At 24.9% G+C, this 16,831-nt stretch overlaps 4 protein-coding genes across 5 annotated transcripts; all 4 read left to right on the top strand.

Moving 5' to 3' along the window:
• Nucleotides 1-23: 23 nt before the first annotated feature.
• Nucleotides 24-5,851, top strand: LOC122852184 (protein virilizer). 2 transcript variants are annotated; one of them, XR_006373798.1, is made up of 4 exons: nt 24-118; nt 193-305; nt 381-5,431; nt 5,549-5,851. XR_006373798.1 is itself a non-coding variant. In XM_044151818.1 (3 exons), exons 1-3 carry the CDS (start codon nt 68-70, stop codon nt 5,047-5,049), a joined length of 4,833 nt encoding a protein of 1,610 aa, XP_044007753.1. In that variant the 5' UTR covers nt 24-67; the 3' UTR covers nt 5,050-5,851. The 2 variants fall into 2 exon arrangements, 1 of the variants encoding a protein (XP_044007753.1); XM_044151818.1 differs by having other exon boundaries at nt 381-5,851.
• Nucleotides 5,852-6,195: 344 nt separating this feature from the next.
• LOC122850961 lies at nt 6,196-7,097 on the top strand. Its single transcript, XM_044150003.1, has 2 exons — nt 6,196-6,283; nt 6,418-7,097. The coding sequence occupies exons 1-2, from the start codon at nt 6,232-6,234 to the stop codon at nt 7,095-7,097; spliced, it is 732 nt and encodes a 243-aa protein (XP_044005938.1). The 5' UTR covers nt 6,196-6,231.
• Nucleotides 7,098-9,395: 2,298 nt separating this feature from the next.
• LOC122852183 lies at nt 9,396-12,271 on the top strand. Its single transcript, XM_044151817.1, has 7 exons — nt 9,396-9,581; nt 10,353-10,551; nt 10,726-10,890; nt 11,064-11,243; nt 11,387-11,506; nt 11,692-11,829; nt 12,011-12,271. The coding sequence occupies exons 2-7, from the start codon at nt 10,382-10,384 to the stop codon at nt 12,114-12,116; spliced, it is 879 nt and encodes a 292-aa protein (XP_044007752.1). The 5' UTR covers nt 9,396-9,581; nt 10,353-10,381; the 3' UTR covers nt 12,117-12,271.
• A 934-nt stretch (nt 12,272-13,205) lies between these two features.
• On the top strand, nt 13,206-16,589 carry LOC122850960. Its single transcript, XM_044150002.1, has 7 exons — nt 13,206-13,499; nt 14,819-15,008; nt 15,185-15,343; nt 15,490-15,669; nt 15,817-15,942; nt 16,128-16,295; nt 16,487-16,589. Exons 1-7 carry the CDS (start codon nt 13,301-13,303, stop codon nt 16,587-16,589), a joined length of 1,125 nt encoding a protein of 374 aa, XP_044005937.1. The 5' UTR covers nt 13,206-13,300.
• Nucleotides 16,590-16,831: the final 242 nt, after the last annotated feature.

Raw genomic sequence — 16,831 nt, 5'->3', positions numbered from 1 at the left:
CACAAAGTGTGTGTGTATATTGTTTTATTTTAATTATATTTTTTGTTTTTTTTTTTTTACAAATAAAATGAATAACGAGTTATTGTTTTTTGACACTTTTTCTCATGATATTTCAGAGGTTTGTTTATTTTGTTTATTTTTTTACTTGTTAAATATGAATTGTGATTAGTAATTTATTAAATTATTTATTAGGAATTAAATTTGGATTTAGTACAATTTCCAAAACCAGTTTATATCAGTGAGGTTAGAATAATACCACTTGGTGCAAGAGTACAAGCTGATTTTCCAGGTGGTGTTCGACTTGGGTATGTATTAGTTTACTTGAAAAAAATTTTAAATTACTTACTTGAATTTATTCTAATTAACTTATTAATTTTCAGAGCAACAAATCCATCTCAATTTGAAATTGAGTTTTTTGTAAATGACCTTAGTAAACCTGGTGCATCAACATTTGAATCACTCGGTGGTTTAGAGTATAAACAGAATATCCATATACAATTAGAATGCGAAAAAAAGCAAATTCCAACGGATGGATTAGTTCTTCGTGGTTGGTATACGACAATAACTCTAGCTGTGTATGGCAGTCTTACAAAATCAGTGATAGCTCCACCAGAAATACCAGCACCACCAGCAGCAACAACAACTGCTGGTGTTATAGCTGTCACAGAGGAAACAAAAATACCAAATGCAGATGTTGTTAGTGCTGAGCCACAGCCAGAATGGCATCAAGAAAAAGAAAGTCAACCATTAACGACTGAAAAATCAGAATCAATTCTTCCAGCTGCTGCTGCTGCTGCTACCATTACAACTACTGCTTCTGCAAATGTTGCAACTACAACTACTACAGCTACTTCTGCTACTACTTCTACTCCTACTATTATTGCCACCTCTTCTACTGTTATTGTAGCTACTGCTGCTGTTACTACTGCAACGGCTGCTGCTAGTATTACTACTACTCCTGTTGTTGTTACTGCTACTGCTACTACGACTACTTCTACTATTGCTGGTACTGTTACCGTTGCTACTGTTACTGATGCTACTGTTAGTTCTGCTACTACTACTGCTGCTCAGCCTATTTTAACAATTGAAGAGTCTCAAAAGACTCCAACTGACGTACCACAGTCTGATCAATCAAAATGGACACCTGAAGAAAATACAAATGCAACAAAAAGTCAACCAAAAACACCAAAAAGACCCTCATCACCACCATCTGAGAGTCTTGTATCTCTTAGTCCAGAATCTATATCTGCTGAAGAGGAAGAAGCTGAAAGAGAAACTGAAGAAGTTACTGAAGCTGTTGAACCATTTGAACCAATTTTATCTGATGAAGAATTAATGACTGATGATCCTCCAAATAATAATGTTGAACTGTTTGAAAATTTACCAGATGACTTATGGGCAATTGAACCACCTGATCTTTTGGATTTACAAAAATATCCTGATAATATTAAAAATCATGAAATTATAAATGATGAAAATACAGAAAAAATACGTGAAATAATAAAATTACTTGGAAAATTAGTTGTTAATTTTAACATTGCACCTGGACAAGAAAAAGAAACATTTGTTCATAATTGTGAGAGTCTTGTTTTAAGTACATTTTCTTCAACAAATTTTAATTCTCATGATTTTGATGAATTATCAAAAATAGTTAATGCAGGATTAGATATAGAACTTGCAAGATCACAACCACAACCAGCTTATAAAGTACGTCATGTTAAAGTTGGTGTTCGTCTTGCTGAGTCAATATGTAGTATAACAAATGGATCAAGTATTTTACAAAGTATTGATGCACCAAATAAATTACTTAAACTTTGTATGAAAGAAAATGTTGCATTACCAGTTAAATTAGCTGCATTAAGAGCTCTAGATTCAGCATTAATGTATCCAATAATTGTTGAAGAATTTTTACAACCAAATAATAATCTTTATAGAATGATTTTGACAATGTTAAAAGAAGCTAAACTTGCTAGATTAAAGTATGCTTTAACTTCTGTTATACGAAAAATTCATGTATACGAATTACTAACAGAGATTAAACAATTTGGCTTACAAGAACAAGCTATTTTAGAACTTACACATGCTTATTCATGTGCACCAACATTAATGGCACAACCTAAACGACAATTACCTGGTAGTATGCAAATGGAATTTGAAAGAGAATCAACAAGAAATCCACGTAAACATTTAATATCATATTTTAATCATTTTGGACTTTTACGAAAAATTTTATTGACACTTGTATCACCAGATTCATCGGAAAATCTTGTTAAAATAATCAGAGCATTTTTAATAAATCTCTCGGAAACTGGAGATGGTTTATTGTATCTATTTGATGAAGTTGACGTAACAAAAGTATTACTAAAAGCTTTGAGATTTGAACAAGAGTCTGATGTTGGTTGTGAAATTGCTTGGAGACTTCAAGTTGTACAGTGTCTTGTTCACATTAAAGCACAAATGACAAATGACAATATTGATTGGTTAATTATAAAAAAACTTCATTCATTTTTAACATATAGACAAGGACTTGAGGCAATAATTGCTGTTCTTCCATTAAATAATTTTATTGATACATTAATTTCGCTATTATCAAATCGTGATTTATCAGAATTTGTTGCTGAAATAATTTCAACAACAATTAAATATTCAAATAACGTTGAAATATTACGTACACGTGCACATGTACTTCTTCGTGAATGTAATAATGGTCTTATGCGTGATGTTATGACAAATTTAACAGTTTCTGCATCATCAGCAAATTGGAATTACAGTGATGTTTTATCACTTGTTGTTATTATAAGAAAATATTCAGAAAAAGCATCATCATTATCTGGAGAACTTGTAACAGCTTGTCGTATACTTTGTTATCTTATTTTTCCATCAAACAATGATGTTGATCCATTGGAACCATACGTTGAATTAAAACATCGTAATGCATTAACACAATTATATGCTGCTGATGGATTAACTGCTCTTGTTGCTGTTATAACAAATTTGGCAAATTTTTATGAACAACCATTTTTACAACGTGCTACATTAACTGGTCGTCGTGGTATGTTATTACTAAGTGTTTTACATTCATGTATACGTTTAATTCGTGCACTTTTAGAACATTTAGTTAAATGTATGGCAACTGATTTTAAAGATTTAACACCAGTTGTTCCTTTATTAGGAATTTATTCACTTGTTGTTGCAATACCATGTCAAAATAAAACAGAAATTAATTTACTTGCTGATGAAATTGCTGAAATACTTTTACTTTTTACTCGTGCTGTTGATTCAGATAGTACTGGTAATGTTGCTAAATCATTATGGACACAAATGATTGGTGAAGTATTAAAAATGATATCAGCAAAACCATGTAAATTTGTACCTGGTTTAAAACTTTTATCAAGATTATTACCACCAATATTACGTCTTGATTGTGATACTGAAGAAAATGACATTAATAGAGCACTTGGTTTAAGAAAATTATGGTCAGCTCATCTACAAGCACAAGCTAATAATTTAATGGAAACATTGAGATTATTATGTGCAAGTTGGAATGAAGATTTATTAATATTATTATCAGCTGTTTGTAAACAATTAAGTGATTTAGCAGCACCAACTGCATTATTAGTTGGTAGATGTTTATTAGATAGAATATTAGCAGCAACACCATTAGAAAATAATTCTCCAACAATAGCTTTATTGGGTGATTTAACACTTCATCCACCAGTTAAAGCAACATTATTGACATTAATGAGTCCAACATCAAGAGCACAAATTAAAACAGATCAAAAATATCCACCAGTTGTTGAAATGATGTGTTCAGCATTTAAAAATTCAACAGATACAAATGTACAATATGAAATACTTGAAATTTTTTATACTTTATGTGATCATACATTGAGTTTAACACAAGATAATAATAATGAATTATTTGATATTAAATTAACACATTCAGTACCAAGTAAAGAACCTTTATTATCAATATTAACAATATTAATTGATATATTAAGTAATGGTAGTAAATATGATGTTAAAAATTTAGAAAAATGTCTTGCTATATTTTTATCATTAACAAAACATAATTATGGTCTTTATCATGTTAAAAGTTGTTTAGAAAATAATCCAGGTGTTTTAAAAACATTTTTAGAATATACTGTAAGTCTTATTGATAAAGAAAATGATAATAATTCAGTATCACTTGATTCATTGATGATGTTGACTATTGGTTTACTTGAAAGTTTAGTAAACAGTGGAAAATCAGAGGGTAGATCATTGTATTTAAGAATATCACAACTTGCTGGTTTATTAATGTGGGAAAATGGAATGACACAACATCCACTTGAAAAAATTCGTGGTTCACAAGATTTAGTTAATGATTTAAAATCATCAATTGAAGGTGGTGAAGATAAAGAACCAATACCAGAAATGTTAGAGCCATTATTACCAACACCTGATGCATTATTAAATCAATTTTCTCAAAGATCAATTAAACGTTCAGCAAGTTGTTCACCAATACGTTCAAGAAAAAGATGCTTTCGTGGTTCATTAACATCTGATTCAATATCTGTTGATCTTATGGCTCTTGCAACTGAATTATTACCTGGTGGTTTTAATTTATTAACTGAAGCACAATTATTATGCTCAAAACGTCCATCAGAAGATACAATTAATCATTTATCATCAAAAGGACAAAATACAACAACAGAAATTAATCGTGATATTCAAAAAGTACCAATTATACCAATAACTAAAACAAAACAACCATTTGTAACACCTATGAGAGGTAGAGCACAATTTGTAACATCACGAGGTGGTATGACACCTGGTGGAATTGGAAGAGGTGCTGATCCATTTAGATCAAGACCACCAAATACATCTCGTCCACCGTCATTACATGTTGATGATTTTGTTGCACTTGAAACTTGTGGAGCACAACCAACTGGACCAACTGGTTATAATAAACTTAATATTAGAGGCACATGTCCACCAAGAGGTGTCATGAGTGGAAGCAGATGTAGAACTTGGGTGGCTGAACCACGACCGCCATATCTCAGATAAATTGTTATATAAAAAAAAAAAAAAATTATAATTTAGTTTAAATTATGTTTTTGATTCAACTGAAATTTTTTTTTATTAAGTTATATCAGTTTACTTTTAATTATTATCAATTTTATGTATAAAAAAAATTAAAAAATAGACTAAATTTAAGACTTATTCAATGAAGCTCAAAAAAATAGAAAAGATTTTTTATTTATTCTGTAAATAAATTTCAATTAATTAAAAAGGATGAATAAAAAATTATAAAATATTTAAATTTAGATAGATGTATATATAAAACTAAAATGAAAAAATATTACAATTATATTTTATTCTTATTTTGACTATTTTCAATGTGTCCAAACAAAGGATCAGAGCGTTTAAAAACTTTGGCAAAATACAGGTAAATGAATAAATATTAAATTATTTAATTATAAATGATAAAATCAACAATATATTTAGCATTAAAATAATTAAATTTTACATTATTAAATTTATTATTAAATTATTTTTGATACAGTAGTTCTCCATCAAATGAGAAAACTGATGGATTATCAAACAACATTATTAACATGGCCTGTGTCAGATGTAAAAGGTGTACATTTAAAAAATGGAAATAAGCTAAAAGCTATTAATTCAAAATCGATAAAAGATAATATAAAAATTCTTGAAAAATATTAAAACCATTGTATTGTCAAAAGTATGAATGGTTGTGAATAAAAATGTTAATAAATTTTTCTAAGATGTACACTATTATAAGAAGGACAATTGACCGCATTTTATTTCTAATGTTGTAACTTGTAAGCTGAAATTTTCTAAGATTTGTTTGTAATTACCCTTTTATTGTTTTCTCTCTCACTCATTGTGAGAAAATGATGAAAAGTTGATAGGATAGTATGTTGTTCTGATAATTTGTTGAATAAAGTTTTTGTAATAAATATATACAACAAGTTTTATAATTTACCATTAATAAATTTAACAATAAGTTTACATTTTAAAAATTGATTTCAATTAATCTGTTATTTTTATTTTAAACAAATGTGTTGATTTTAGTTTATGAATTGAGTATGTTAAAACAAAAATCTAGTGAAAATAAATAATTATATTTTGTGTATTTTTTATGTTCCAGATTTGAAATCTATTTAAAATTAAAATATTTTGGAAATTGAAATATAAAAAATATTTTAAAAAGCAAATTTCAAAATGAGTTTCAAAGTTTTTATGCTGACAGTTGGATTAGCTGTTTTTGCGTTGCGTAAGTTGATTTTATTTTATAATTTTTTTCTTGTTTCTCATATTGTATGTGCATATATAGATTTTTCAAAAAGTTGGAATAATTTTTGGATTGTGACCTTGAATTTAATTTTTCTATTTTTTCATTATAATTAGTTGATAGCTCTGAAGGAATTCCAACAGAAACACCAGTTACAACGTCTGAAAAACTTCCTTATGATGTAGTAGAAGAGGTCTGGAGGTTGCTAAAAATGTATGATAGAGCTTATAAAAAGCAAGTATTAGATGAAACTGTGTTCAGAGAAATTAATAGGCTATCATCAGAAGGTATAGATATAATTTTTGACAATATCAATGCTTTGACCAGTGAAGAAATAAGAGGAACTATATTCTTGCAATTTCTCGAGGAAATGAAGAGAACCAAGAAAATTGGAAGTAAAACCGATACTGAAATTAATACAATGATTGATCTTTTAAAATCAAAATCCCCAAAAACACCAATTCCAGTGGTGGATATGGTCTGGCACGATCTCAAAAAATATAGTAAGCGAGGAGACGAATTAGTTTCATACTGTGTAAAACACCTAATAGGCATTCTACCATCAGAAGATATTGATATAATTCTTGAAAGAATCAATGCTTTGACTCCTGCTGAAATAAACGGAAACTTTTTCGTGTCACTTCTTAAGGAAATGAAAAACTACTGGCTAATTGGAAATAAAACTATAGCTGAGATTGATACAATGATTGATCTCCTAAAATCAAAACTACCTTGGAGCACTTGGTTTTATAATTTAATTACATTCAATTCTGTCGTATCAACTCAAAATCATTAACTGATAAATTTTTTCATCATTTTTTTTTTTCGAATTAATTTTTTCTTTTTTTTTAATTTTAAACTATTGTTTAATAATATTTTTTTTTTTTTTAAATTAATGTAAACTTAATAAATTCAGTTAAATAAAAATAATTAAATTGTATAGATTGAGAATTTTATTTTATTTTTTTTCAGCTGAAAAATCGATCTGAACTTTAACAACTTGGCCTCAGGTTTTGTCAGTGACTTTTTCACTTCAATTTTATATAAAAAAATTAAAAAAACAAAATAAATCCGTAAATTACGTTGTTTTTTTTTTTTTTTCGTAATCCGGTAACAACTAAAAACCTCCGAAAGTGCTGAATGCTGATTCTAAAGCTGTAATAATAACGATATGTATAGATGTTAAAATCAATTTGAAAAAAATGAATAATGAATGTCAATTTTCAGATATCCCAGTGTTTTTTTCCAAACGTTTTAAAATAAATCGTGTCTTTATAAGAAGATCAGTCAAAGAAATGAAAAAAACCGAAATTGTAAGTAAGGTCTCGAATAATAGGATATTCAAGCTCAACTTAAAAAATAATTAAAATGATATAAAATTAATAAAATTAATTAGAAATATTAATAAGTATTTAAATACCCCAAAAAGTCATTACAAATATAAAAAACTTGAATAATAAGTTACATCTATTTAAAAGAAACAAATTAGGTTTTGCTAAATATACATGATAATTGATTAATGTTATTTTTTTATTAAATCTAGATCTAAGCTATTTGAAAAATGAATTTTTGAAATTCAAAATATGGATGCTTTTATTTTATTGATAAGTTACTTGGTTTTTTTATTAAATTACAATCTAATTGTGTAAAAAAATCAATTTTAAAATCAAAATTGGATGATTCTTGGTTTTTTTAATTTAATTACGAATTAATTCTTTTTTTTCTTTTTAAACTATCTGTATTAAATAAAAAATTAAATCATAATTAAATTTTTCAAATTCATTTTTTAAACTATTGTTTAATAATTTTAATTAAAAAAATGTAAAACTTAATTAAATTCAGTTAAAAAAAAAATTAAAAAAATTAAATATCTATTTGAATTTCTTGAAAATTCTATTTTTTTTTTAACAGCTTGATCTAGGACAATTTTAAAAATTAACAACCTCAATTTCATAGTTAAAAAAATAAAAAAATTAAATTATTAATTTAATTTATTTTTTTTTTAATATAATAATAATAATAAAAAAAAAAAATAATGAAACCTAACTCTAATGTTAAAAAATTAAAAATGTTAAAATATATTTGAATTGTAAAAATTCAATTTTAAAAATTAATTGAAATGATCAAAAAAATGAATAGTCTATTTTTTTAATAATCGTTTTAAAATAATCAAAAAAATTGTCTGTTTTATATTGAACAGATCCAAGTCCAAAGCACAATGAAAAAATTTTTTCAATTTTTTTTCATTTAAGAATACAATTTGTAAGGTAATTATAAAGGAAAAGAGTTAAGTCATTGAAAATACAAAATACCTCTTTTATTATTATATTTCCTTGTTAATAATTTATTATTTTCTTGAAAAAAAAATTTAAATTATTAAAGAATTATGAGGGAAAAGAGTTAAGTCATTGAACATACAAAATACCTTTTTCATTATTTTATTCCCCTGTTAATAATTTATTATTTTCTTGAGAAAAAATTTAAATTATTAGAGAATAATTATGAGGGAAAAGAGTTTATAATTATTCAAAAAATATAAAAATATTCGAAGGATAATTCTAACTCTGATATATATATAAAGAATTATTATTTTTTTTTTTTATTTCTAAACATTTTACTCAAATAATATGAATTGTTCAACTATTTATCAGTGTTATCAGTATATAATTGGCCATTGCAAAAATTTGCAAAGCACATATGAACCAGTTTTCTCTTTATTGAATCTTTTTTTATTGAGTACATTTGTATTGTACTGTATGTTTGCATGCAACAATAATCATCATCCAATTGACAATGTAACTGTGGAGCTCTTATCAGTTCTTTTTATCTTCCAAATTTCTAGAAGCTTTCATGAAGGCTTCCTAACTAGTTGATAATAGTTGATAATAGTCTTATGAAAAAAATGTGAAATGGGCGCTTCCCATAGGTTCCCTTCATAAATATATGACATCACGTGACCCATTCGTTTGCATTTGATTCGCCAGTCGTCCTATATATCATATATGTAATTTACGTAATAGTATAATATTACATATATGTCCTATATATATAGTGGCCACATGTTTTGTCTACATAACCTTTTCGGTGTTCCTGAGACGTTGTTCAGCAGTTTACCAAAAAAGGGTTAAAATAAACAAATAATCCAACACAATATCTACGATCCATGTCACACTTGGCTAATCGATCTAATAATACTACTAAAAACTTATCTATACACTAGATAAATCAAATCATTCTTTGATCTATTGCTAATCTGCAGGAAAACCACAAGATACTCAAGGTAACGAATAACATTTTCTTCAAATAGGTTAATTAATTTTTCATTTATGAAATTTTTTTTTTTAACATATACGTATGGTGCCACGTACTCGTTACGTTAAATTAGAGTATTATTATTTTTTTTATCTATAATTACACTAATGATTCAATTACTAGTAAGTAATTTTATTTATATTATGAATATTTTGCTATAACAAAATTTGCACAATTTGAAAAATGGTAATGGTTATAAACAATATTTTTTTAAAATTATGATTCATGAAATATTTTTTGAATAAATTCTTTTCCATTTGTTGTGACAATTGTCAATTAATGGTAATTTGGTTGTCAATGATCCATTGTTATTTTTAATATTTGTTGAGGGACCTTTTTTTTATCAATATAATTGCATGCAAATATTACTTTGTTGATAATTATTTGTTTGATAATAATGCAATCATATAAAGTGGTGCATATTATTATTTTTATCACCAATACTAACAGCATCACAGCTTTTTTTTAGCAACAATGTTTGGATCCAGTCGAATATGATATAAAATTAATCAAATTTGAAAATCATGTTTAATGTAAGCAACAATCAAATGACTCATTACTCGTTTTTATTATAGGAAAAAACATTGATGAATTTAAGAAATATTTCTTTTAATTGATGACTCTTTCAACTGTTCAATTTTAAATTAGTTTAATTTTATATACTAGATATATTTTATATTTAAAAATATCAAATTTATGTCTTTAAATTAATTTTTAATTTTTATTTTTATAAATATAGTTAAAGAAGCATCGGCTGAATATTGGAACATGATGAGTGCTGCTGAAAACAAAATATCACCAATTGCTGAAAATTGTGAGAATACAATTACTTGTGAAGAAAAAGAAGAAGAAAAACCATTAATATCAAAAGTTGGTAAATTTAATTTATCACTTTATGATGGTACCTTTACATTGAAAGCACAAGGAATTGATGAAACGTATGTGTAATAATAACCAATAATTATTTTGAACTAATTTTTGATAATTACAATTCGTTATTTTATTATAATATATTTATTGACAATGTATAAGCAAAAAAAACATTACTTATTATTAGATTAAACTGTTAAATATACATAATTGATATTATTATTATGATTATTATTTTACAGTTTATATTTCGTCGCCCCATATAACATTGAATGTGACAAAGAATTGATGGAAAATTCACTAGATCTAGATGGCAATCATTTTAAAGACGAATTTAAACTTGGTGAATTTAATTTATCAGTTGATAATGATAAATTAACATTAAAAATACCAGGAAGCCTTAAAAGGTAATTTGAATTATTTAATAAATAATTAATTAATATATTTATTATTAATTTTTTATTTTGTAAGAAAAAAAAATTAACTTATGAGTTTTAATTAATTATTTACATCTTTATATATTATATATTGTTAATGATAAATATACATTACTGATAATCTTATTTTCATTATTATACAGTTTTATTTTCGATCACAAACTTGACATTACTGAAGAATCGGCTGAAAATTTACAGAACGAAATTTCAGCTGACTATTTAACTCCAAGAGAAACTAGTAGTTGTTTTCCACAAGATAATCATTTTATAATATCGTCTTATGATACTAAAATCACAATGAAAACAGAAGAAGGTGAAATAATGTAAGTTAAAATTTAAAATAATTTTTTATTATTATTGAATATATCTAATTAATGTTTTATTAAGTAAAAAAAAATTATCTGTTATGAGTTTTATTTATTTACATCTCTGAAAAACATGCAACATTAATAATATTATCTTACAGTGAATTTCCCGATCATCCTGATAAGAAGGATGAATATTCACGCAAAGAAATAAATTTAAATGGTCCAGAATATATCCACGAAAATCAAATAGGAGTAAAAACAAAAGAAAATGATAAAACGTAAGTTAAAACTTTTTAAACTAATTTTTGTTTATCAAAATTATTTAAATAATATCTTTATTATTAATGTTTTATTTAGTAAAAAAGATTGACTTATTATTATGAGTGTTTATTATTAATTTATATAATTTTTAATAATCTTTTGAAATGACAAATTGATAATATATTATTTTTTTTTTTTTTAGATTTGTTTTGAAGCACACGGTTAACATTAAAGTTAATGATGAAAAACCAGCTGAAAATATAAAGAATGCTGTTGAAAAATTTGAAATAATTATTACGTGCGGCGATGGAACACTAAAAACACATGAAAATGATGAAAGGTAATCCAATATAAATCAATAATTCTTCATTCTTTATTATTATATTAAAATTATTTATTTAATATATTTATTATCAATGTTCTATTAAGTTATAAAGTTTGACCTTTATTAAGAGTTGATTATATTAAACCGTTTATGAAAAAAATATGCATTATTCCATAATATTATTTTTACTTTACAGTTTCGATTTCAAAATTTCATTTCGCTTGGAGGCTGACATGAATAATGAAGCTGCTACTGTTGGCTCGATTTTATCATATTCCAATCTTAATGTTTCAGCAAAATAATAAATAACAAATATATAATTATATAATATATTAAATAATATATAATATAAATATAATAAAAAATAAAATACAAATGTTATAAACTATTATTAAAACAATTTCAACATGCGCAACATTAATAATATTATTTTACAGTGTCGATTTCGAAAATTCACTTCGCCTTGTAGTTGAAATGAATAGTCAAGTATTAAATACTGATTTTCAATTGGGCTTTAAATGTACTGAACCTTATGTTTCGGCAAAGTAATAATAAATATTACTAATATTACTAATATTACCAATAAATAATACAAATGTAATAAACTATTGAAATAATTTCAAGTTAATTATTATTTTTGTTTCTTTCAAACTTTTGAATTATGTATAAGTTTTTGCTATCTAATAAATAACATCGAAATTATAATTAAACAATTGTTATATATATATTTTTTTTTAGTTATATTTATTTCTTTATTTATTTCAGGCTACATATTTTTTTTTATTACGTTTTATAATTAATAACTTTTTTATATATTTTATAACAGTGAAATCGGTCCATGGCTGGATGGATCTGCAATGGTCTCTGCCTTTTTTATGTATAGGGCAATGACTTTGGCCATGGCTGGTTTAGACAATTGTTAAATTATTATTCAATAATTATCGACAAACAACCTTATAACTCTGTTATATGAAGAATTTTTTTTTTACTATTCTTAAACATTTTACACAAATAAATTTATCATTAAAGTATTTATCAGTGTTATCAGTATAATTAGCAATTGCAAAAATTTGCAAAGCACAAATACAACCAGTAATAATTAACACGTTTCTTCTTCATTGAATCTTTTTTATTTACTGTATATTTGCATGCAACAATAACCACCATTAAATTGACAATCTTATTATATATAAAGCTCTAATTATCAGCTCTTATCATCTTTCACAATATTGTGAAAAATTAATTCTCTAATAAGATTCCTATTGGTTCCCGCGTATCCTAAACATGACACCACGTGCCCTATATTAGTTTCCATTCGTCGCTAGTTGTCCTGTTATTGTACGTGGCCACATGTTTTGTTTAACCGTCTAACCTTGCCGGTGTTCCTGTGACGTTGTTCAGCAGTTTATCAAAAAAGTGCTTATATATATTGTTTAAACAATTAGTTTAAAAAGGTTTGTTTAAAACAAACAAATAAATTTACAAAATGAGCGGAGTTGGAGGAAATACATCGCGTCTTGTTGGCACAGCAAGATATGTTACAATTAATCAATCACAATGTCTACGTAGATCCATGTCAAACTTGGCAAATCAATCAAATAATATTACCAGAAATTCAGCTACACAAGTTAAATCAAATGATCTTTCTAGTTGTCAATATGCAGGAAAACAACAAGATACTCAAGGTAACTAATAACATTTTTTTTTAACTGATTAAATATATTTTTTATTTATGATATTTATCTTTTCTTCTTGGCTCAATACATAATACGTATGATGCCACATGTTCATTAGGTTAAATTAAATTATTATTTTTTTTTTTTTTCTTTTTGTATTACAAGATGAAGACTCATTGTATCATGAATTTAAAAATCATGCCATCCAAGTTTATGGTGCAGATCAATTTAATACTGTAGGTGCAGAGGATGAAAAATACTACAGAATATATTCACGTGATAAACCTGCAGTAGCTGATGTCCATGAAAGAGCACGACGTTTTTTAAATGAATGTAGTCACCTTTTTAACTAACTATCAACAGGCCAATGTATAAACAGGATCAGACAAAGTTATTAAATTTTTGTAATGATTTGAAAAAAAAATAGCTAGAAAAACGAATTAAATTTCTCCTTGTAATCTTTTGCCCAAAAGTATATACACTTTTTATGAAACAATTGATCAAGTGATGGAAAATTTTTCAACTGTTTAATAACTTTTTTTTTTATATCTAATATACAGCTTCTAACTTCATAAATACACACATCAAATTGTAATTGCAATATATTAACAACTGATTAACATTGATTCAAGAATACCACATTAATTTTCAGTTTAATCTTTAAAAAAAAAATTAAAATATGTCAGGATATTATTCGAAATATCATTTTAAAAAATAGATAAATTAACAATGTTTAAGCTCGATCATGTATTTTTGAAATATTTTGTTGATAAATAAAAACTGATTATACACCAAATTTTTTAGACGAATAATCAAATAACTTTATTAAATATAGCTAGCATTTTTTAAATTTTGTTGTGACAATTGTCAAGGGTAATTTGGTTGTCAAGGATCCATTGTTATATTTAATATTTGTTTGAGGACCTTTTTTTTATCAATATAATTGCATGCAAATATTACTTTGTTGATGATTATTTGTTTGATAATAATGCAATCATATAAAGTGGTGCATATTATTATTTTTATGATCAATACTAACAGCATCACAGCTTTTTTTTAGCAACAATGTTTGGATCCAGTCGAATATGATATAAAATTAATCAAATTTGAAAATCATGTTTAATGTAAGCAACAATCAAATGACTCATTACTCGTTTTTATTATAGGAAAAAACATTGATGAATTTAAGAAATATTTCTTTTAATTGATGACTCTTTCAACTGTTCAATTTTAAATTAGTTTAATTTTATACTAGATATATTTTATATTTAAAAATATCAAATTTATGTCTTTAAATTAATTTTTAATTTTTATTTTTATAAATACAGCTAAAATAGCATCAGCTAAATATTGGAACATTATGAGTACTGCTGCAAACAAAATATCATCAATAGCTAAAAATTTAAAAACTAAAATTACTGGTGACAAAGAAAAACCATTAATAGCAAAAGTTGGTAATTTTAATTTATCACTCTATGGTGGTACTGTTACATTAAAAGCATATGGAATTTATAATACGTAAGTGTAATACTAATCAATAATTATTTTAAACTAATTTTTGATAATTAAAATTCTTTATTTCGTTATAATATTTATTTATAATGTATATAAGTAAAAAAACATTACTTATTATGAGATTAAACTGTTAAATATACATAATAATTGATAATATTATTATGATCATCGTTTTACAGATACTATTGGAATGCCCCACTTAACATTGAAGGCAACAAAGAATTGATGGAAAAATTACAAAATACAATTGCTGTTAAAAAAGAAGTAAAAGCTGGTAAATTTAATTTATCATTTGATAAAGATGAATTAACATTAAAAGTACGAGGAAGCCCTCATAGGTAATTTGACTTATTTAAAATAATCAATTATTATATTTATTATTAATTTTTTATTTTGTAAGTTTGAATAAATTATTTATATCTCTAATATATTGTTGATGATGATCAATATACATTAATGATAATTTAATTTCATATTATTACAGTTTTATTTTCAATCACAAACTTGACATTACTGAAAAATCGGCTAAAAGTTTACAGGATAAAATTTTAGCTGATTATGGAACTCCAAGAGATGTGAGTAAATTTTTTTCACAAGATAATCATTTTATTGTATCGGCTTATGATACGAAAATCACAATAAAAACACAAGAAGGTGAAAAAACGTAAGTTAAATTTTGAATCAATTTTTCATTATTATTGAATATATCTAATTGATGGTTTATTAAGTGAAAAAAAATTATCTGTTATGAGTGTTGATTATCCATTCAAATCTCTAAAAAACATGCAACATTAATAATATTATCTTACAGTGTATTTCCTAAGCTTCCAAATGAAACGGAACGTTCAAGCGAAGCGGTAGATACAAATGGTCTTCCTATTGAAGAATATATCCAAGAAAATCAAGTAGGAATGAAAACAAAAGAAAATGATAATACGTAAGTTAAAAGATTTTAAACCCATTTTTTATTTATAAATAATTATTTGATTAATCTATTTATTATTTTTGTTTTATTAAGTAAAAAGATTGACTTAATTATTATGAGTGTTTATTATTAATTTATATAATTTTTAATAAACTGTTCTATAATGACAAATTGATAATACTATTTTCGTTTTACAGTTTTGTTTTGAAGCACACAATTAACATTAAAATAAAAAATGAAGAACCGGTTGAAAGCTCGAATAATGCTATTGAAAATTTTCTAAAAATTTTCAGAGGAAATGATAAATTTGAAATAATTATTAACAGCGGCGAGGGAATACTAAACACACAAGAAAATGATGAAAGGTAATTCAATATAAATCAATAATTTTAAACCTTTATTCTTTTATTATATTAAAATTATTTATTGAATATATTTATTTATGTTCTATATTAAATTAAAAAAGTTTGACCTATTTAGAGTTGATTATATATTTCTTTATTGAAGCGTTTATAAAATACATACATTATTTAATAATATTATTTTTATTTTACAGTGTCAATTTTGACAATTCACTTCGCCTTGTAGTTGAAATGAATAGTCAAGTATTACATGCTAATTTTCACTTGGGCTTCATTTGTACCGTTCCTTATGTTTAGGCAAAATAATAAATAATACAAATGTTATAAATCAATAAATTAATTTTAAGTTAATTATTATTTTTTTTTCTTTCAAACTTTTGTATTATGTATAAGTTTTTGTTATCTAAATAAATAACAATTCAATTATAATTAAACACTAGTTTTATATATTTTTTTTAGTTATATTCATTTGAGGCTACATATATTTTTAAAACGTTTTATGATTAATAATTTCTTTATATATCTTACTTATATTTTTT

The sequence above is a fragment of the Aphidius gifuensis genome, linkage group LG3 (assembly GCF_014905175.1).
Source record: "Aphidius gifuensis isolate YNYX2018 linkage group LG3, ASM1490517v1, whole genome shotgun sequence".
Taxonomy (NCBI): Eukaryota; Metazoa; Arthropoda; class Insecta; order Hymenoptera; family Braconidae; genus Aphidius; species Aphidius gifuensis.
The sequence above is the reverse complement of the archived record's forward strand: the minus strand, read 5'-3'. Positions and strand labels throughout refer to the sequence as shown.